Source organism: Microchirus variegatus (assembly GCF_963457635.1).
Source record: "Microchirus variegatus genome assembly, chromosome: 20".
In the NCBI taxonomy this organism is placed as follows: Eukaryota; Metazoa; Chordata; class Actinopteri; order Pleuronectiformes; family Soleidae; genus Microchirus; species Microchirus variegatus.
The window spans coordinates 19,710,638-19,733,689 of NC_139821.1; the positions used below are offsets into that span (position 1 = coordinate 19,710,638).

Here is a 23,052-nt window from a genome sequence, read left to right on the forward strand (position 1 = left end):
CTAGAAACAGTGTCCAACATGAAAAGCGTTGTTCTTAAGTTACCATATTAGCGGCGAAACAAAGCTTATGAGCTGCGAGAAGAGCACAACAGTAGCGCTAGTCTCCTTTTCATAGGACACTTGAGCGAAGAGCCAATAGGCTGCAGTCATGTGTGGACTTCATCTCCTTCCTATCTAAAGTAGCATGTTTTCCAATGTGAGCATTGTCTTTGTTCCACTTGGCTTTCTTGCCAAGTCATGTCCCGAGTTAAGTGTTTCGTCTGGGTCAGTTAGATTAGTTCATGTGTACTCCTGGTTTTATTTTGGTAAAGGGTTTTTCTTTCTCCACTTCATCTGTCTTGTCTGGTCATGTTGATTACCTGTTTGTCTGCACCTGGTTCTTGTTCCTTTAAATATGCCCTCCTCCAAAGTTTCCCTTTGGCTTGTTACGTCTGCTCCATATTGTTCTCCGGAGCCTGGCTCACTCTTATCTGACCCTGTTTTGGACTTATTGCCTGACCAAGTGTAGGACTTTGATTCGTTCAAATAAAACACTCTTGTTCGAACTGAGATCTCTGCCTCTGCCTTGTGCTGTTGGGTCCACTGTGTTTCAGTGCATTGCAGCCTTGACAAAAAGGGAGTTTTTTCTTTACACTGCCAAGTGCAGGCTAATTGTGTTCCTGTTGGGTCGCTCTGTAATAATTGTAAGGTCTTGGCCCTACCATGTAAAGTGCCTTGAAATAATGTATGTTGTGAATTGGTGCTGCACAAATTATATTGAATTGGCGCACTCTGAGTTCTTCCAATATAACCAGGCAGACAATTCAAATCAAAGCATCTGACAAATTATGAAATGTAATTGTATTCCATTAACATTATGTGACTCACATGTACAGCACAACTGACCTAGTATTTCCATCTATTAAAAATTTGCTACAAGAAACAAAAGTAAAGCAAATTGTTTTCATCCCTTCACAAATATAGTAGGACCTTTCTAATTTTCGCTCAAGTAAGTGAATATTAGTGATTAACTTTTTTTTAAATAAATATATATAATTTGTACTTCAGGTGTGTCATTTCAGAATTATTGTGTATCCTTACAAAATTATTCAAATCAAACTTGCATTTCAGTTTGTCCATCACTGAATTTACATCAAACCCAACATACACTGCTAATACACTACAGCCTCCACATCAGGCTGCAGGCTGGATCCTTTCCTGAAGTATGCGAGACCATTCAATTAAATTAAATCTGCATTATATGTTTCAAACTCGTCCATAGGAACATTTCTTTGTTTGTTTGAGAAATTTTGGCCTGTGATGGACTGGCGACCTGTCCAGGGTGTACTCAGCCTTTTGCCCTCTGTCAGCTGAGATTGGCACCAGCTCCCCCACCACCCTCATGTAGAGAGAGAAAGATAATTAGAATTTACATAAACGAAAATAACTAAAGCAAGCCCTGTTTATATGGTTACTCCAAGCCTTTCACAGTGAATTTGTCACTTCCAAATATATTTTTTATTTGGGATTGTATTTATGGTACTGATATGTTTTAAATGTATATGGTTACTTTTGTTATACAACATAGTGCCCCTCTGGAACAATTTAGATTCCTTGAACCTTGAAAGGTCGACTGCAGAATGACTTAATTGTTCAACATAGGTCCAACATTATTAAGGTGAAAAACCTTACCACCCCTCTGGTGGTTGGTAACATTGTCTTTATGTGCGGTGGAGAACATTTAAGGGGTATTTATCATCTTGTCCAGTGTTTTATGGTTCATTGTAAGTATCAACCTGCCAAACAGTCACTCCACACTCCTATAGGGATGATCGGACAGGCATATATCATTGCAGGACTACAGTAACTACACATGTGATACCCAGGACCTGGTGTAAGGACTTGCCTGCAAAACTCCTGCAGCACACCTCAATAGGCTCGCAGTGGGCCTTCCACCCATTCCACTTGGTCCAGGCTCCCGACTGGAGCTTTATTAAATACTTTGGGAGTTTATTTGTATAGTTGAAGATAAGAGCTAATATATTAGTTTATTGCAAACAGAAACATAGAAGCTCAATAAAATTTTGCGTAATTTATTCATTTACAAAATGTGACTAAAAATACTGGACAACAACAAACACACTGATGTAAAACATTTAAAAACTGAAATACAAACACTTGCACCATGAAGATAATGACAACATACTGTAACTATATGTAAATTATGCATGACGTTACCGAACGCCCGCCCCTACAGCTTGTTATTCTGCCCTGATCGGTGATGTGTAAGAATAAAACAAATTGTTATCAGTCAATAAAATTGATGATGTAGTGATGTGACTGAACTCAGTAACAGGTTGAAGGAGAGGAAAGTCATGAGGGGATTTTTAGATAACAACTTGCTCTCGCTAATGTTGTACTGCTGCCTTTTCTCTGCTATGTCCTCCACTCTTTATTCATCCTCTTGTCAGTTACAGGGACAGTTTATTCCTAATGGAATGCACAAAACAGGAGATGTGATTCTCGGTGGACTTTTTGCAATCAACCTATTTTCTACTGATACTGACCGGACTTTTACCTCAGAGCCAGAGCTGCCTACCTGCTATGGGTGAGTCTGACAGCGTCTGTAATTGTGAAACGTATAACTTTGCAGAGTTACTGTGTAAAGTATTTTTAATAGCAGTTTGTGTTAGTTTTAATCTTCTAGGATTCATAGATGCTCAGACCATGGCCTTTGCTATTGATGAGATCAACAGAAATGCCAACCTGCTGCCTAATGTGACTCTGGGATACAGTCTGTATGATAACTGCATCCAACTAGGAATTGCATTCCCTGCATCACTGTCCTTAGTCAGTGGTCAAGAAGAGCAAGTTACATTAGAGAAGAACTGTGTAGGAACTCCTTCAGTCCTAGGGATTGTGGGTGATTCTTCCTCCACCCGTTCTATTGCCATATCATCATTGTTAGGTTTGTACAGAGTGCCTCTGGTAAGTTTATCTGCCTCTCAAATCAATCATTGTTCAAACATATTTGAATTTAATGTCAAACAAAAATAATTTAATCAAATATTCAACATTGGAAAGCTTTTTGAGACAATTATATTTTTAGTAAATGCAATATCATTTTTGCAGGTGAGTTATTTTGCCACATGTTCCTGCCTGAGTGATCGACAAAAGTTTCCGTCTTTCTTTAGGACGGTCCCGAGTGATGCTTTTCAGGTGAAAAAAAAAAAATGTGGTGTCAGACATTCAACACTTAAAGACAGTGATGAAACATGAGTCTTTGGTTAACCTGTTGAGCAGGATTTCTAGTGAAAGATAATTCCAGCCTGTGCACTAATCCCTCTGCTCTGTGTCTACATAGGTGAATGCTATGATTCAGATTCTAAAAGGCTTTGGTTGGACTTGGGCAGGTCTGATCATCAGTGATGATGATTATGGAGTCCATGCTGCCCGATCCTTTCACTCTGATCTGGGTCCAGCTGGTGGAGGTTGTCTAGCTTACACAGAGATTTTGCCCTGGAGTGATGACCCTGCTGAACTAAGGAGAATAGTGGATGTGATGAGGAAATCTACAGCTCGAGTGGTGATTGTGTTTGCAAATAAGAGTCGCACAATTAATCTCATGAAAGAGGTCAGTCCTGAAAGAGATATGTACTGAAAACATGTAAAAATCAAATATCATAACTAATGTTTCAGCTATAAATAGTTGAAGGTGTTTTTACTAGGACAAATTCAAATTGCATGGAATACATCAGAGATTTGACATCAACTGTGGAACGTGTGCATTTATAAACTTGTTATAATGCAATGTACAGGTGATGAGGCAGAATGTAACAGGCCTGCAGTGGATTGCCAGTGAAGCCTGGACATTAGCTGATGTGCTCCAGACTCCCCACTTCATGCCATACCTGGGTGGAACACTGGGCATCTCCATCCGTCAAGGAGAAATACCAGGACTCAAAGACTTCCTGTTACAAATACGTCCTGACCTAAATCAAAACAACACAGATGGAAAAAGCATGGTGAGAATTTACCACCGACTAGTTATTCGTGAATATAATATACTGGCTTTAATATACAAAATAATTATCTTCCAGGTGAATCAGTTTTGGGAACACACATTTCACTGTAGATTTGCACCACCTCCAGCAGGTTGGGTGGAAGCTGGAGGAGAATTATGCACTGGACAGGAAGTTATAAAGAATGTGGTGACTGAGTTATTTGCTGTTTCAAACCTCAGACCAGAGTATAATGTGCATATGGCTGTGTACGCTCTGGCATATGCTCTTGATGACATGCTGCAGTGTGAGCCAGGGAGAGGACCTTTCGGCAACAACACCTGTGCCCATTTCCAAAAACTGGAGCCATGGCAGGTGAGATATCAGTTCACAAACTCTTAATTTCACTTTCACCTTTTGTATTTATTTAAGAGTTGAATGAAGTGTAAATGTATTTTGTTCAAGTTGAATAACATACACAATACAAGTCATTTTCACCTTGACTCATAATTAAAATCCTTTTAACTCAACTCAACTCAAAGTTTATTTATAGAACTGCTACAAACACATTTAAAAACAACCTAGATTGACCAAAGTGCTGTACAGAATAACGTAAAATACCAAAATAAAAAACGGTTAATATAAAAGGTCTAAAAAAGGTCTTAAAACACTATAAAGAATAGTAAACACATAAAAGCAAAAACAAACAATAACAAAAAAAACAAAGTTATGGAGTAAAAGTAGGTTATTAAAGATGATTTAAAATGCTCAACAGTCTGGGCACCTCTAATCTGCCACTGCAAAGTCTCTGTCACCTGTGGACTTCGGCTTTGATTTTGGTGTTTTAGGTGTCGCAGTTCAGCCAGATGGTGAAGTGCCACGTCATTTAATGATTTTAAAACAATTAAGAGAATTGTAAAATCAACCCTACAATGAACTGGTAGCCAGTGGACTGAGGCCAATATTGGTGTGCTGCAGCATTCTGTACGAGTTGCAGATGAGATATCATTGATTTATTGATGCCAAAGTAAAGGGAGTTGCATTAATCCAGCTACGAGGTGGTAAAAATGTGTATTTCCCTCTCCAGATCTCTATGGGGGAGGTTGCCTTTGACCTTGGCTAAAACTCTCAGTTGGTAAAAGCTTTTCCTGATTACAGACTTCACTTGTTTGTCAAATTTACAAAAAGAGACGCAAAGAAGACCAGAATTAGAGTGTGTCCAAAAGTAATGATTTCCGTGTTGTCATCATTTAGATTTAGAAAGTTCCTGTTCATCCAGGATTTGACATCTTTTTTAAGTCAACATGCACATGTTATATGAGAAAAGTGTGAATCTGTTGGTCAGTTGGCAAACAACTGATGAGCTGTAATTGCCGTTTTTGTTTGGTTTTTATGTGTGGTTCTATTATCCAAAGCTTGTGTATTACTTGGAAAAAGTCAACTTCACAACATCATTTGGTGATCAAGTATCATTTGATGAAAATGGTGATACCATACCAATATACGACATCATGAACTGGGTGTGGCTCCCTGATGGAAGAACTAAAATTCAGAGAGTGGGTGACGTTAAGAGGTCAGCTTTCAAAGGAGAAGAACTGACACTGGATGAAGAGAAAATATTCTGGAACTTTGAATCCAAACAGGTAACGTCTTTGTTTGTTTCCATTATTATCTCTTTGCCCATGCTATTGCATGGAATGTCAGGTTGGACTCATATTTTGTGTTCTTGTCATGATACCATACAATACGATACATCTTTATTGTCCCACAATGGGGAAATTCCCAGTATCACAGCAGCAAAGGGATAGTCGCACAAAAGAAAGTCAACAAATTCTACATACAGTATATATATATATATATTGCTATATAACAGCAAACAAGGAACAACAACAACAAGTGCACAGTGGAGCATATAATTGTGATAGTGGATGAAGTAATTGAATATTAGAGTATTACAATGTTGACTGGGTCTGCTGGGAGCACTGCTGGTCGTTGCACAGTGCGGACACGGAACAAGGAAAAGTATGGAGGGGCCATCATAAGATGCAATAACTGACTGATTTTTCTCCACACAGCCTCCTCGGTCAGTGTGCAGTGAGAGCTGTCCTCCAGGTACCCGCATGGCCAGAAAGAAGGGGGAACCTGTGTGTTGTTTTGACTGTGTCCCTTGTTCTGAGGGAAAGATTAGCAATATTACTGGTGAGTGTAAACCTTTAAAAACAGTTCAGAGATGTTGTATACAAATGTTTCTCATCACTTTCTTTTCTCAGACTCCATGGAGTGCACCATTTGTCCAGAAGATTTCTGGTCCAGCCCCCAGCTTGACCACTGTGTTCCTAAGAAAACAGAGTTCCTCTCCTACCATGAGCCTCTGGGTATCTGCTTGACAACCACCTCACTGTTGGGCACATTTATCTGTGTTGTTGTTCTGGGCATCTTCATCCATCATCACAGAACACCTATAGTTCGTGCCAACAATTCAGAACTCAGTTTTCTTCTCCTGGTGTCACTCAAACTGTGTTTCTTGTGTTCGTTGCTCTTCATTGGACGACCCAGATTATGGACTTGCCAACTAAGACATGCAGCATTTGGCATCAGCTTTGTGCTTTGTGTCTCATGTATCCTGGTGAAAACTATGGTGGTTCTGGCTGTGTTCAGGGCCTCCAAACCAGGAGGGGAGTCCAGTCTGAAGTGGTTTGGTGCTGTGCAGCAGAGAGGGACAGTTCTGGTTCTGACTTCTGTTCAAGCAGCAATCTGCACTGTCTGGCTTGTCTCTGCTTCACCAGCACCTCATAAAAACACCCAGTATCACAGTGACAAGATAGTTTATGAGTGTGCAGTTGGGTCCACAGTTGGTTTTGCAGTTTTACTTGGTTATATTGGTTTACTGGCTGTCCTCAGTTTCTTGTTAGCTTTTCTAGCAAGGAATCTTCCAGACAGTTTCAATGAGGCCAAACTCATCACTTTCAGCATGTTGATCTTCTGTGCAGTGTGGGTGGCCTTTGTCCCTGCTTATATCAACTCTCCAGGGAAATATGCAGATGCAGTGGAGGTATTTGCCATTCTGGCCTCCAGCTTTGGCCTCTTGTTGGCGCTGTTTGGACCTAAATGTTACATGATGCTGTTGAGACCAGAAAAAAACACAAAGAAAGCCATCATGGGTCGAGGCACCACAAAGTAAAACTGTCAGCACTGCTGTTTCTTTATATATCCTCTGTATTTTGTAATTTACAAACAATATATATTACGATTAAAAACATACTAGCATTATTTTATTTTATTTCTCTCTCACTGTTTATTTTTCCAATGTTGGTAATTAATGTAATTTTAACTGACTACTTCAATCAATCTCAATCAGTCTTTATTTGTATAGCCCACAGTTTACAAAACATAGTTTGTCTCACGGGACTTCACAGGGTTGGTAACATCCTCTGTCCTTAGACCTTCAACCAGTGTAAGGAAAAAATACCAGGGAAAAAACCCTTGTAACAGGGAAAAAAGGGTAGAAACCTTAGGGAGAACCACGGGTGAGGGATCCACTCCCTGGACGGACAGACGTGCAGGGAGTACACAATTACAAAGAATAGGAAGTAAAAAGTCTATAAGTGCCAGGATCCATCTGGATCACTGGGTTTGTCACAGCCTGTAGCGAAGGTTGTTGTGGTCAGAGACTTGGGGCTGGGTCATGTGCAACTTGGTCCTTGCTTACATCCAATGACAGGTGTGCACATCTCTTGGATGGTCTATTCTGAGCATCTATGCATTCTATGCTCGCTACTTATCATACTAAAAGAATAACATGAATACCCCCACTTACATCAACACCCCACATTCAGGAACATTTTCACCTTTCCCAGAACTGAATTGTCTGTTCATATCCTCTTTGTGGACAAAGACATGGATTTTAGGTCAGCCTGATCAAATTTACTACATTTGATTTAGAGATAAAACTTTTAAATCAGTCAAATTTGACCAGAACACAACACAAGGTTATAATGTATATAATGTGTACTGTTCATGTATAAAGAAAATACTGTTTCAGGCAGTGGTGTTGTGGAGGGAATACAACCTGTTTGTGCCCCCTGCAACAAGCCTGCTATTTTGACTACCACCAAGACACAGTGTTGTAAAATTGCAACAAATACATAACAAGCTATAAATGAAATGTGATACATATTCAGTTATTGTGGAATAGATGCATGTGCTCTAGACATTGTGATAACCAAAAAAATGTAAAAGACATTTTAGTTACGTGAATCTGATTAATCCAGTCCAATGAAACAAAGAGATTTTGTTCGGAGGAAACCGCCATAAATCGGGACTTATAAACAAATGTAACATCCACTAGCATTGTGAGACTGAACAATAAGACCCAATGTCAATGTGGTAAAAAAAACAGATAAAATATAACAGATTAAAACAAGATTAAAGATTGTTCTTTGGGATGGCTTAAAGTAACGTTGTAATTTTACAACAGTGGGTCTTACAGGTTTAAGGCCATTGATGTCTGCTTCAAGGTATCTTTGACATTGAATATCCAAATCAGTGTAAGCATGTGTGGGAATTCCTACAGAGCGCAGTCTATAAAATGCCAGGCGGGGAGTCAGGAAACAGGTGAAGTTCCTTCAGACAAGAGTATTTGCGTGGAAGTAGAGCTAACTACCTTTTCTAATTTGAAAGCTGTTCTTGAGGCCACCATATGTTTATTGTTGACTTATTTGATTGTTGTTCATGTTCCAGTGACCTGAAAGATGCTGAATTTGATTTTATATTGTAGATATTTTTCAATAATAAATGTTTTTCCAAGATCCCAGTACTGTTTAAATGTTTATTGCATAATGTATGCTATTCATGACCAAAAATAGAATGTATTTTGTTATAGATTTGGAATTATATGTAAATAACACATGACGTTGCTGAGGACCTGCCCCTTCTGCCATGTATTTGGCCCTGATAGGTGATAAGTCAATAAAATGGCTGATGTGATGGAAAAGAACTCAGTAAATGGACAAACAAGATTAAAGTCATGAGGGGTTTTGAAAACAATGTGTTGCTCATGTTTTCCTGCTTTTCCTCGGCTGTGTCCTCCTCTCTTTATTCCTCCTCTTGTCAGTTACTGGACAAGTTTAATCTAAATGGGATGCACAAAACTGGAGATGTGATTCTTGGTGGGATTTTTCCGATCAACTTCTTTTCTGCTGATCCTGACCTAACTTTTACCTCACAGCCACAGCTGCCGACCTGCTATGGGTGAGTTTGACAGTATCTGTAGTTGTGAAACATATGTAGCTTTTCAGAGTTACTTACTCATATATATTGTGTTAGTGTTGACATTATAGGATTCAGACAGGCTCAGACCATGGCCTTTGCAATAGATGAGATCAACAGAAACTCCAACCTGCTTTCTAATGTCACTCTGGGATACAGTCTGTATGATAACTGTATCCAACTAGGAATTGGATTTTGTGCAGCACTGACCTTAGTGAGTGGTCAAGAAGAGCAAGTTAAATTAGAGGAGAACTGTATAGGAACTCCTCCAGTCCTAGGGATTGTGGGTGGTTCGACCTCTTCAAATTCAATAGCCATTTCTACAGTCTTAGGTTTGTACAAAGTGCCTCTGGTAAGTTTTGGTTACCAAGTTTTTCAACTCAGTCATTATTGTGGTTAATTTTTGAGATTTTAATTGAAATTGAAATTAAATAATTATTTCAAACTGCATTGAACAAAGTTCTGACAATTGAGTAATCAACCTTGAAATTTTGATACAAATCACACTATATTTATTATTATACTTTATTTTATTTTATGTTTTATTTCATATTTTATATATTTATTTTAAAGACATACTCTTTTTTTTCATTTTGCAGGTGAGTTATTTTGCCACATGTTCCTGCCTGAGTGACCGACAAAAGTTCCCATCTTTCTTCAGGACGATCCCAAATGATGCGTTTCAGGTGAAAATCTATCTCCAAAAAAGTGTTTCACTAGTCATTTCAAGTCTGTGCACTAATCCATCTGCTCTGTGTCCAAAGGTGAACGCTATGGTTCAGATTCTAAAACACTTTGGTTGGACTTGGGCAGGTCTGCTCATCAGTGATGATGATTATGGAGTCCACGCTGCCCGATCCTTTCACTCTGATCTGGGTCCAGCTGGTGGAGGTTGTCTGGCTTACACAGAGATTTTGCCCTGGGGTGACGACCCTGCTGAACTAAGGAGAATAGTGGATGTGATGAGGAAATCTACAGCTCGAGTGGTGATAGTGTTTGCACATAAGCCTCAAATGATTAACCTCATCAAAGAGGTCAGTCCTGAGAAAGATCTGTTGCAAAAACCTTTTAGCCATTGAAAAACAGATTGTATTAGTAATATATTACTTTTAAATAGTTAGAGCTGTTTCTAAGAAGGTTTTCTACTAAGAATGTTTACCAGGACAAATTAAATTTTCCCTGTAATACAACACACGTTTGTGAATGACGTCAACTGTGAGAACTACATTTTACTTTTTAATTCACAGTATGAAAACATCACTTAATATACTTGTGATAATGCAATGTACAGGTGGTGAGGCAAAATGTGATGGGCCTGCAGTGGATGGCCAGTGAAGCCTGGTCATCAGTTGATGTGCTCCAGACTCCCCACCTCATGCCGTACCTGGGTGGAACACTGGGCATCGCCATCCGTCGAGGAGAAATACCAGGACTCAGGGACTTCCTGTTACAAATACGTCCTGGCCTGCATCAACGCAGCACTGATGGAAAAAGTGTGGTGAGAGTTTCCATCTGACTTGCTATTTGTAAGAATGATATATTGGCATTAATTCGAAAATTTACTTAATTGCAGGTGAATCAGTTTTGGGAACACACATTTCAGTGTAGATTTGCACCACCTCCAGCAAGTTGGGTGGAAGCTGGAGGAGAATTATGCACTGGACAGGAAGTTATAGAGAATGTGGAGTCTGATTTATTTGATGTTTCAAACCTCAGGCCAGAATATAATGTGTATAAGGCTGTGTACGCTCTGGCGTATGCTCTTGATGACATGCTGCAGTGTGAGCCAGGGAGAGGACCTTTCAGCAACAACACCTGTGCTCATTTGCAACGACTGGAGCCATGGCAGGTGAGATATATAGTTTACACTCAACTCTTAATAACCCTTGTGTAAAGTGTAAGTGGAAGAACTTAATACATTACTTAATACATTAACATATTGAAGCATCTCACTTTCCCTATACAGCAAGCAGACAGGGTATTATAAGTCAACGTGTAAGTATATAATAGTCATGTGACTTCAAAGGAGATTAATATAAACAATGCAATATAAATTACCAGATGAATACCTCATATTTCCACTGTAGATTTGCTGTATTCACACACTTATTACCAATAATGCTTTATAATTTACAAACATTCACTTTTTTATAAATGTTTTCCCTCTTGTGTCTGATTCTATTATCCAAAGCTTGTACATTACTTGGAAAAAGTCAACTTCACCACAACATTTGGTGATCAGGTGTCATTTGATGAGAATGGTGATGCCTTACCAATATATGACATCATAAATTGGGTGTGGCTCGCTGATGGAAGAACTAAAGTTCACTACGTGGGTGACGTTAAGAGGTCAGCCTTCAAAGGTGAAGAACTCACACTGGAGGAAGACAAAATCTTCTGGAACTTTGAATCCAAACAGGTTATTTCTAATTTTCTACTGTCTTTTCCCCCCAATCATTGGTCAAGAGTCTTACTTTTCCTCTGAGACCATAGAGGTTTGCTATGGTTCATCTGACATGAATGATGTCATCCACCCGTGTGTGATGGTACTGACAAACCCTACATGCACTTACATTTACACTTAGTGGTAGAGAAAGTTGTCTTTCAAATCAAGGGGGTTTGATTCCCAGCTAGGCTCGTCTACATGCTGATGTGTTCTTGGACAAGTCACTTAACCCCACATCGTTCCTGACGGCTATGCTTGCAGCATGTGAATGGGTATGAAAGATGAGTGATAGAAAATGCACATAGAAGCCCTGTATGAATGTGTGAGTGAATTGGTGTGAATGGCAAAACTTTAGTGTAAAGCAGCTTTTAGTGGTCATCAATACTAGCATTTTCAAGGTCCATTGAACAGTCTTTCAAGTCTAGTTGATGGGACTAGTTTAGTTGGGACTAGTCTAGTCGATTGCCTGGGGAATATTTAAGATTACAATATGAATGGGGCTGACCTCCTGGTGAGAAACCACTGCTTTTGTGAGGTGATGTCAGATCAACTCCACATCAGTTTCAACATGAGATGGCACAGATACTCATTTTATTTTATAAATGGAACCTTTGCCATGGATGCACAGATGAAAAATCCATAGCAACTCTCTGTGGACACAGAACAGTATGAAGTGTCCCTTAAAAGATATAAAAAATATACTGATTTTTCTCTGCGCAGCCTCCTCGGTCAGTGTGCAGTGAGAGCTGTCCTCCAGGTACCCGCATGGCCACAAAGACAGGAGAACCTGAGTGTTGTTTTGACTGTGTCCCTTGTTCTGAGGGAAAGATCAGCAACACAACTGGTGAGTGTAAAGTTTTAAACACCACAGTTCAGAGATGTTGTATAAACATGTATCTCATCACTTTCCCTCTTTTCTCAGACTCCATGGAGTGCACCAGTTGTCCAGAAGATTTCTGGTCCAGCCCCCAGCGTGACCATTGTGTTCCTAAGAAAACAGAGTTCCTCTCATACCATGAGCCTCTGGGTATCTGCTTGACAACCACGTCACTGTTGGGCACATTTATCTGTGTTGTTGTTCTGGGCATCTTCATCCATCATCACAGCACACCTATAGTTCGTGCCAACAATTCAGAACTCAGTTTTCTTCTCTTGGTGTCAATCAAATTGTGTTTCTTGTGTTCATTGCTGTTCATTGGACGACCCAGATTATGGACTTGCCAACTAAGACATGCAGCATTTGGCATCAGCTTTGTGCTTTGTGTCTCATGTATCCTGGTGAAAACTATGGTGGTTCTGGCTGTGTTCAGGGCCTCCAAACCAGGAGGTGAGTCCAGTCTGAAGTGGTTTGGTGCTGTGCAGCAGAGAGGGACAGTTCTGGTTCTGACTTCTGTTCAAGCAGTAATCTGCACTGCCTGGCTTGTCTCTGCTTCACCAGTGCCTCATAAAAACACACAGTATCACAGTGACAAGATAGTTTATGAATGTGCAGTTGGGTCCACAGTTGGTTTTGCAGTTTTACTTGGTTATATTGGTTTACTGGCTGTCCTCAGTTGTTTATTAGCTTTTCTTGCAAAAAATCTTCCAGACAGTTTCAATGAGGCCAAACATATCACTTTCAGCATGTTGATCTTCTGTGCAGTGTGGGTGGCCTTTGTCCCTGCTTACATCAGCTCACCAGGCAAATATGCAGATGCAGTGGAGGTATTTGCCATTCTGGCCTCCAGTTTTGGCCTATTGGTGGCACTGTTTGGACCAAAATGTTATATAATCCTGTTGAGACCAGAGAGAAACACAAAGAAAGCCATCATGGGTCGAAGCACCACAAAGTAAAACTGTGAACACTGCTGTCTCTCTGCCTATTTGTCTACTTGTCCACTAGCTGCATTTCCACTTTCCCCAGAAACATTTCAAGGTTAGGGGAAGTTAAGTTACCCCGATTTGTTCTGTTTTACCTTTTTTAATCACTTGCTTGTTTTTGTGGTTTTGTCTTTTTTACTGTCTGCCCACGTCAGTTTTAACTGTTTTTTGCTTTCTGTAACAAGTGAATTTCCCCTTTGTGGGATAAATAAAGTTTATCTTATCTTATATTGTACAACAGCAGTAACCACATACATTTAAAAACCAAGAACAACAATAAATGAAAACTGAAATACAAGTACATTTATAGTGAGTCATTTTAAAGCCAGTGGTGGCTTTTTTTTCCCTTCATTGGTATAACTATATACAGTGCTGGCTCCAGTTATTTTCGTGCCCTAGGTAAGATTTAGATTTAGTGCTCCACCCACCACACCGCAAAAGCATCAGCGAAGTGGTTTCCAAAGACATTATAATTAGATTTTTATTTTTCCATGTAAATTTCATTTATTTCTCAAAAATACAATGCAATTTGCATGCTTTATGTACTAGTTGAAAACTCATCCTGCAGATGTAACTCAGTTGTTAATCTGGTCAGATTTCTCAGGACAACAAATATACGTTTCCCATGCTCTTTCTGGAGTGTGATTTTAATTGATATGGCGCTCTGCTGACTAACTCTTTCCTCAGTGAATCAGACAGGACAGATCAGTCAACAGACTCTGTCGATGCTGCCTACATGGTCTCATATACATTCCCTGAAATTATCCAGTGGATCACCTGCAGCCTGATGCACAGGCTGTAGTGTATTCGCAGTGAATGCTGAATTCGATTTTAATTCGGCTTTGGGCATCACCAAACAAACGCATCATTCAAATTTCTGTAGGGATACACAATAATTTCCAACCATTTGATTAATTATCACAGGTTGTGCCAATGCCCCATTTATAGGTTAGCAGCTCTCTCCAATGGAGGCTGTACACATTATGACAAATAAATGCATGACTTTAAAGGTAAATGTGGATCCTACACATTGGCCCCTAATTGATCTCTAAATTACAAAAAAAAAGGAGCCAACAACAATCAACAATGAACCAATCCATACAATAATAATGACAATGTCCTCAATGACAAGCTATCAAAAGGACTTGCGAAAAGAACATTTTTGAAATTAAATACAAAATCTCCTGTGCTTACCTTGAAAAAGTTATCTACTATCCCCCATAAAATCTGACAACTCATAGTTACTGCAGGATTATGCCATGTTGTGGAGGAGCAGTTTCAATGCAATGGAAATAATGAAGTACATAGGGGAACTAGAAACAGTGTCCAACATGAAAAGCGTTGTTCTTAAGTTACCATATTAGCGGCGAAACAAAGCTTATGAGCTGCGAGAAGAGCACAACAGTAGCGCTAGTCTTCTTTTCATAGGACACTTGAGCGAAGAGCCAATAGGCTGCAGTCATGTGTGGACTTCATCTCCTTCCTATCTAAAGTAGCATGTTTTCCAATGTGAGCATTGTCTTTGTTCCACTTGGCTTTCTTGCCAAGTCATGTCCCGAGTTAAGTGTTTCGTCTGGGTCAGTTAGATTAGTTCATGTGTACTCCTGGTTTTATTTTGGTAAAGGGTTTTTCTTTCTCCACTTCATCTGTCTTGTCTGGTCATGTTGATTACCTGTTTGTCTGCACCTGGTTCTTGTTCCTTTAAATATGCCCTCCTCCAAAGTTTCCCTTTGGCTTGTTACGTCTGCTCCATATTGTTCTCCGGAGCCTGGCTCACTCTTATCTGACCCTGTTTTGGACTTATTGCCTGACCAAGTGTAGGACTTTGATTCGTTCAAATAAAACACTCTTGTTCGAACTGAGATCTCTGCCTCTGCCTTGTGCTGTTGGGTCCACTGTGTTTCAGTGCATTGCAGCCTTGACAAAAAGGGAGTTTTTTCTTTACACTGCCAAGTGCAGGCTAATTGTGTTCCTGTTGGGTCGCTCTGTAATAATTGTAAGGTCTTGGCCCTACCATGTAAAGTGCCTTGAAATAATGTATGTTGTGAATTGGTGCTGCACAAATTATATTGAATTGGCGCACTCTGAGTTCTTCCAATATAACCAGGCAGACAATTCAAATCAAAGCATCTGACAAATTATGAAATGTAATTGTATTCCATTAACATTATGTGACTCACATGTACAGCACAACTGACCTAGTATTTCCATCTATTAAAAATTTGCTACAAGAAACAAAAGTAAAGCAAATTGTTTTCATCCCTTCACAAATATAGTAGGACCTTTCTAATTTTCGCTCAAGTAAGTGAATATTAGTGATTAACTTTTTTTTAAATAAATATATATAATTTGTACTTCAGGTGTGTCATTTCAGAATTATTGTGTATCCTTACAAAATTATTCAAATCAAACTTGCATTTCAGTTTGTCCATCACTGAATTTACATCAAACCCAACATACACTGCTAATACACTACAGCCTCCACATCAGGCTGCAGGCTGGATCCTTTCCTGAAGTATGCGAGACCATTCAATTAAATTAAATCTGCATTATATGTTTCAAACTCGTCCATAGGAACATTTCTTTGTTTGTTTGAGAAATTTTGGCCTGTGATGGACTGGCGACCTGTCCAGGGTGTACTCAGCCTTTTGCCCTCTGTCAGCTGAGATTGGCACCAGCTCCCCCACCACCCTCATGTAGAGAGAGAAAGATAATTAGAATTTACATAAACGAAAATAACTAAAGCAAGCCCTGTTTATATGGTTACTCCAAGCCTTTCACAGTGAATTTGTCACTTCCAAATATATTTTTTATTTGGGATTGTATTTATGGTACTGATATGTTTTAAATGTATATGGTTACTTTTGTTATACAACATAGTGCCCCTCTGGAACAATTTAGATTCCTTGAACCTTGAAAGGTCGACTGCAGAATGACTTAATTGTTCAACATAGGTCCAACATTATTAAGGTGAAAAACCTTACCACCCCTCTGGTGGTTGGTAACATTGTCTTTATGTGCGGTGGAGAACATTTAAGGGGTATTTATCATCTTGTCCAGTGTTTTATGGTTCATTGTAAGTATCAACCTGCCAAACAGTCACTCCACACTCCTATAGGGATGATCGGACAGGCATATATCATTGCAGGACTACAGTAACTACACATGTGAGTGCTTTGCATGCGTCAGGTCTATGTTACTGCTCAAAGAACAACAGCAAAATATGTAAGAAAATATGTATTAAAGTGGAAATCCTATCCTAAGTTGTTTGCCAGAAAAGCAAATACAATATTGGAGCCAGGGATTTTTTAATTTGAAAGATGACCCACTACCACTGATCCTCATTAAAGAGGATAAGTCCATCTTAAAACTAGCCTGGTCCATCACGACATGGAAGAATTACATGTAATTGGGTCCACATAACCCTTGGCTGTTACGTCCAGGGCTGTATCAACATCTTCATTAACTCCTTGTTGGCAACGGGCCACAATATCCGACGATGCCCTAACGAGGTTGCGCCTGTGGTGCTTGGAGGTTCTGGGCACTGTGGGGAGAGTCCCGGCCTGGATCATCCTCCGTCTCATCAGGTGCCGTACAGGGTGCTGGCACTGTGCGTTGCGCCACAGGTTTCCTTAGGCAGCCGATCTTGGTCTGATGTATCTTTACACCCGTCAGGTTTTTGCAGACTGCACTCATAGTCAATTGTCCATTTGCAGGGGTCATTTCCAGGAAATCCGTCAGTTCGGGGCACTCATTCTCCTCCCCTCTCGGGCATCCCTGGGGGTATGTCTCATTAGGGTTCTTCGTAGTGCTGTTTGGGTGCTCCCTTGTGAGAGCTGCAGCTCGGGATGCTACCCCTCCCTGCCCCAGTTGCTGTCTTTCCGGGCTGTCGACCGTCTCTCCAGTTGTCACCACATTTTTCGTTTGTCATCCAGCTTCCCCGAAGTCAATGGCCTTGGCATACTGGATTAGTACTATAATACACCTCATGGTGCAACCTGGACACATCAGTGATGCTCCCGGGGTCATAGGGTGTTTCGGATCTTCATCAGACACCCTAACCCCTCTTTAACCAGAGCCAACATGAAGACTTCTCAGATGCTTCCAGGATGTTTTTGATGCCTCTTTGCCTGTGCAGTCCACAAATCCCAAGGATACCCAGGACCTGGTGTAAGGACTTGCCTGCAAAACCCCTGCAGCACACCTCAATAGGCTCGCAGTGGGCGTTCCACCCATTCCTCCGGCACACAGGTGAGTCTGGCTCCGCCTATGTGGTCCCACTTGGTCCAGGCTCCCTACTGGAGCTTTATTAAATACTTTGGGAGTTTATTTGTATAGTTGAAGATAAGAGCTAATATATTAGTTTATTGCAAACAGAAACATAGAAGCTCAATAAAATTTTGCGTCATTTATTCATTTACAAAATGTGACTAAAAATACTGGACAACAACAAACACACTGATGTAAAACATTTAAAAACTGAAATACAAACACTTGCACTATGAAGATAATGACAACATACTGTAACTATATGTAAATGATGCATGACGTTACCGAACGCCCGCCCCTACAGCTTGTTATTCTGCCCTGATCGGTGATGTGTAAGAATAAATTAAATTGTTATCAGTCAATAAAATTGATGATGTAGTGATGTGACTGAACTCAGTAACAGGTTGAAGGAGAGGAAAGTCATGAGGGGATTTTTAGATAACAACTTGCTCTCGCTAATGTTGTACTGCTGCCTTTTCTCTGCTATGTCCTCCACTCTTTATTCATCCCCTTGTCAGTTACAGGGACAGTTTATTCTTAATGGAATGCACAAAACAGGAGATGTGATTCTCGGTGGACTTTTTGCAATCAACCTATTTTCTACTGATACTGACCGGACTTTTACCTCAGAGCCAGAGCTGCCCACCTGCTATGGGTGAGTCTGACAGCGTCTGTAATTGTCAAACGTATAACTTTGCAGAGTTACTGTGTAAAGTATTTTTAATAGCAGTTTGTGTTAGTTTTAATCTTCTAGGATTCATACAGGCTCAGACCATGGCCTTTGCTATTGATGAGATCAACAGAAATGCCAACCTGCTGCCTAATGTGACTCTGGGATACAGTCTGTATGATAACTGCATCCAACTAGGAATTGCATTCCCTGCATCACTGTCCTTAGTCAGTGGTCAAGAAGAGCAAGTTACATTAGAGGAGAACTGTGTAGGAACACCTTCAGTCCTAGGGATTGTGGGTGATTCTTCCTCCACCCGTTCTATTGCCATATCATCATTGTTAGGTTTGTACAGAGTGCCTCTGGTAAGTTTATCTGCCTCTCAAATCAATCATTGTTCAAACATATTTGAATTTAATGTCAAACAAATATAATTTGATCAAATATTCAACATTGGAAAGCTTTTTGAGACAATTATATTTTTAGTAAATGCAATATAATTTTTGCAGGTGAGTTATTTTGCCACATGTTCCTGCCTGAGTGATCGACAAAAGTTTCCGTCTTTCTTTAGGACGGTCCCGAGTGATGCTTTTCAGGTGAAAAAAAAAATGTGGTGTCAGACATTCAACACTTAAAGACAGTGATTAAACATGAGTCTTTGGTTAACCTGTTGAGCAGGATTTCTAGTGAAAGATAATTCCAGCCTGTGCACTAATCCCTCGGCTCTGTGTCCACATAGGTGAATGCTATGATTCAGATTCTAAAAGGCTTTGGTTGGACTTGGGCAGGTCTGATCATCAGTGATGATGATTATGGAGTCCACGCTGCCCGATCCTTTCACTCTGATCTGGGTCCAGCTGGTGGAGGTTGTCTGGCTTACACAGAGATTTTGCCCTGGAGTGATGACCCTGCTGAACTAAGGAGAATAGTGGATGTGATGAGGAAATCTACAGCTCGAGTGGTGATTGTGTTTGCAAATAAGAGTCGCACAATTAATCTCATGAAAGAGGTCAGTCCTGAAAGAGATATGTACTGAAAACATTTAAAAATCAAATATCATAACTAATGTTTCAGCTATAAATAGTTGAAGGTGTTTTTACTAGGACAAATTCAAATTGCATGGAATACATCAGAGATTTGACATCAACTGTGGAACGTGTGCATTTATAAACTTGTTATAATGCAATGTACAGGTGATGAGGCAGAATGTAACAGGCCTGCAGTGGATTGCCAGTGAAGCCTGGACATTAGCTGATGTGCTCCAGACTCCCCACTTCATGCCATACCTGGGTGGAACACTGGGCATCTCCATCCGTCAAGGAGAAATACCAGGACTCAAAGACTTCCTGTTACAAATACGTCCTGACCTAAATCAAAACAACACAGATGGAAAAAGCATGGTGAGAATTTACCACCGACTAGTTATTCGTGAATATAATATACTGGCTTTAATATACAAAATAATTATCTTCCAGGTGAATCAGTTTTGGGAACACACATTTCACTGTAGATTTGCACCACCTCCAGCAGGTTGGGTGGAAGCTGGAGGAGAATTATGCACTGGACAGGAAGTTATAAAGAATGTGGTGACTGAGTTATTTGCTGTTTCAAACCTCAGACCAGAGTATAATGTGCATATGGCTGTGTACGCTCTGGCATATGCTCTTGATGACATGCTGCAGTGTGAGCCAGGGAGAGGACCTTTCGGCAACAACACCTGTGCCCATTTCCAAAAACTGGAGCCATGGCAGGTGAGATATCAGTTCACAAACTCTTAATTTCACTTTCACCTTTTGTATTTATTTAAGAGTTGAATGAAGTGTAAATGTATTTTGTTCAAGTTGAATAACATACACAATACAAGTCATTTTCACCTTGACTCATAATTAAAATCCTTTTAACTCAACTCAACTCAAAGTTTATTTATAGAACTGCTACAAACACATTTAAAAACAACCTAGATTGACCAAAGTGCTGTACAGAATAACGTAAAATACCAAAATAAAAAACGGTTAATATAAAAGGTCTAAAAACAAACATTTCAAACACTATAAAGAATAGTAAACACATAAAAGCAAAAACAAACAATAACAAAAAAAAACAAAGTTTTGGAGTAAAAGTAGGTTATTTAAGATGATTTAAAATGCTCAATAGTCTTGGCACCTCTAATCTGCCACTGCAAAGTCTCTGTCACCTGTGGACTTCGGCTTTGATTTTGGTGTTTTAGGTGTCGCAGTTCAGCCAGATAGTGAAGTGCCAGGTCATTTAATGATTTTAAAACAATTAAGAGAATTGTAAAATCAACCCTACAACGAACTGGTAGCCAGTGGACTGAGGCCAATATTGGTGTGCTGCAGCATTCTGTACGAGTTGCAGATGAGATATCATTGATTTATTGATGCCAAAGTAAAGGGAGTTGCATTAATCCAGCTACGAGGTGGTAAAAATGTGTATTTCCCTCTCCAGATCTCTATGGGGGAGGTTGCCTTTGACCTTGGCTAAAACTCTCAGTTGGTAAAAGCTTTTCCTGATTACAGACTTCACTTGTTTGTCAAATTTACAAAAAGGGGGCAAACAAGACCAGTAGGACAGTGTGTCCAAAAGTAATGATTTCCGTGTTGTCATCATTTAGATTTAGAAAGTTCCTGTTCATCCAGGATTTGACATCTTTTTTAAGTCAACATGCACATGTTATATGAGAAAAGTGTGAATCTGTTGGTCAGCTGGAAAACAACTGATGAGCTGTAATTGCCGTTTTTGTTTGGTTTTTATGTGTGGTTCTATTATCCAAAGCTTGTGTATTACTTGGAAAAAGTAAACTTCACAACAACATTTGGTGATCAAGTAACATTTGATGAAAATGGTGATACCATACCAATATACGACATCATGAACTGGGTGTGGCTCCCTGATGGAAGAACTAAAATTCAGAGAGTGGGTGACGTTAAGAGGTCAGCTTTCAAAGGAGAAGAACTGACACTGGATGAAGAGAAAATATTCTGGAACTTTGAATCCAAACAGGTAACGTCTTTGTTTGTTTCCATTATTATCTCTTTGCCCATGCTATTGCATGGAATGTCAGGTTGGACTCATATTTTGTGTTCTTGTCATGATACCATACAATACGATACATCTTTATTGTCCCACAATGGGGAAATTCCCAGTATCACAGCAGCAAAGGGATAGTCGCACAAAAGAAAGTCAACAAATTCTACATACAGTATATATATATATATATTGCTATATAACAGCAAACAAGGAACAACAACAACAAGTGCACAGTGGAGCATATAATTGTGATAGTGGATGAAGTAATTGAATATTAGAGTATTACAATGTTGACTGGGTCTGCTGGGAGCACTGCTGGTCGTTGCACAGTGCGGACACGGAACAAGGAAAAGTATAGAGGGGCCATCATAAGATGCAATAACTGACTGATTTTTCTCCACACAGCCTCCTCGGTCAGTGTGCAGTGAGAGCTGTCCTCCAGGTACCCGCATGGCCAGAAAGAAGGGGGAACCTGTGTGTTGTTTTGACTGTGTCCCTTGTTCTGAGGGAAAGATTAGCAATATTACTGGTGAGTGTAAACCTTTAAAAACAGTTCAGAGATGTTGTATACAAATGTTTCTCATCACTTTCTTTTCTCAGACTCCATGGAGTGCACCATTTGTCCAGAAGATTTCTGGTCCAGCCCCCAGCTTGACCACTGTGTTCCTAAGAAAACAGAGTTCCTCTCCTACCATGAGCCTCTGGGTATCTGCTTGACAACCACCTCACTGTTGGGCACATTTATCTGTGTTGTTGTTCTGGGCATCTTCATCCATCATCACAGCACACCTATAGTTCGTGCCAACAATTCAGAACTCAGTTTTCTTCTCCTGTTGTCACTCAAACTGTGTTTCTTGTGTTCATTGCTGTTCATTGGACGACCAAGATTATGGACTTGCCAACTAAGACATGCAGCATTTGGCATCAGCTTTGTGCTTTGTGTCTCATGTATCCTGGTGAAAACCATGGTGGTTCTGGCTGTTTTCAGGGCCTCCAAACCAGGGGGTGAGTCCAGTCTGAAGTGGTTTGGTGCTGTGCAGCAGAGAGGGACAGTTCTGGTTCTGACTTCTGTTCAAGCAGCAATCTGCACTGCCTGGCTTGTCTCTGCTTCACCAGCGCCTCATAAAAACACCCAGTATCACAGTGACAAAATAGTTTATGAGTGTGCAGTCGGGTCCACAGTTGGTTTTGCAGTTTTACTTGGTTATATTGGTTTACTGGCTGTCCTAAGTTTCTTGTTAGCTTTTCTAGCAAGAAATCTTCCAGACAGTTTCAATGAGGCCAAACTCATCACTTTCAGCATGTTGATCTTCTGTGCAGTGTGGGTGGCCTTTGTCCCTGCTTACATTAACTCACCAGGTAAATATGCAGATGCAGTGGAGGTATTTGCCATTCTGGCCTCCAGCTTTGGCCTCTTGTTGGCGCTGTTTGGTCCTAAATGTTACATGATGCTGTTGAGACCAGAAAAAAACACAAAGAAAGCCATCATGGGTCGAGGCACCACAAAATAA

At 40.1% G+C, this 23,052-nt stretch overlaps 3 protein-coding genes across 3 annotated transcripts; all 3 read left to right on the forward strand.

The window, feature by feature from the left end:
- Positions 1–5,284: 5,284 nt before the first annotated feature.
- Positions 5,285–7,161, forward strand: LOC310941837 (extracellular calcium-sensing receptor-like; the record flags this gene model as incomplete). The annotated part of the gene is made up of 4 exons (XM_083907085.1): positions 5,285–5,320; positions 5,396–5,623; positions 6,056–6,179; positions 6,251–7,161. 4 exons carry the CDS (start codon positions 5,285–5,287, stop codon positions 7,159–7,161), a joined length of 1,299 nt encoding a protein of 432 aa, XP_083763211.1.
- A 2,178-nt stretch (positions 7,162–9,339) lies between these two features.
- Positions 9,340–13,527, forward strand: LOC310941838 (extracellular calcium-sensing receptor-like; the record flags this gene model as incomplete). The annotated part of the gene is made up of 8 exons (XM_083907086.1): positions 9,340–9,600; positions 9,848–9,934; positions 10,013–10,282; positions 10,540–10,746; positions 10,822–11,097; positions 11,440–11,667; positions 12,415–12,538; positions 12,617–13,527. The coding sequence occupies 8 exons, from the start codon at positions 9,340–9,342 to the stop codon at positions 13,525–13,527; spliced, it is 2,364 nt and encodes a 787-aa protein (XP_083763212.1).
- Positions 13,528–16,674: 3,147 nt separating this feature from the next.
- Positions 16,675–23,052, forward strand: LOC310941839 (extracellular calcium-sensing receptor-like; the record flags this gene model as incomplete). The annotated part of the gene is made up of 12 exons (XM_083907087.1): positions 16,675–16,686; positions 16,998–17,164; positions 17,271–17,337; positions 18,342–18,478; positions 18,564–18,858; positions 19,003–19,089; positions 19,233–19,502; positions 19,687–19,893; positions 19,969–20,244; positions 21,287–21,514; positions 21,947–22,070; positions 22,142–23,052. 12 exons carry the CDS (start codon positions 16,675–16,677, stop codon positions 23,050–23,052), a joined length of 2,781 nt encoding a protein of 926 aa, XP_083763213.1.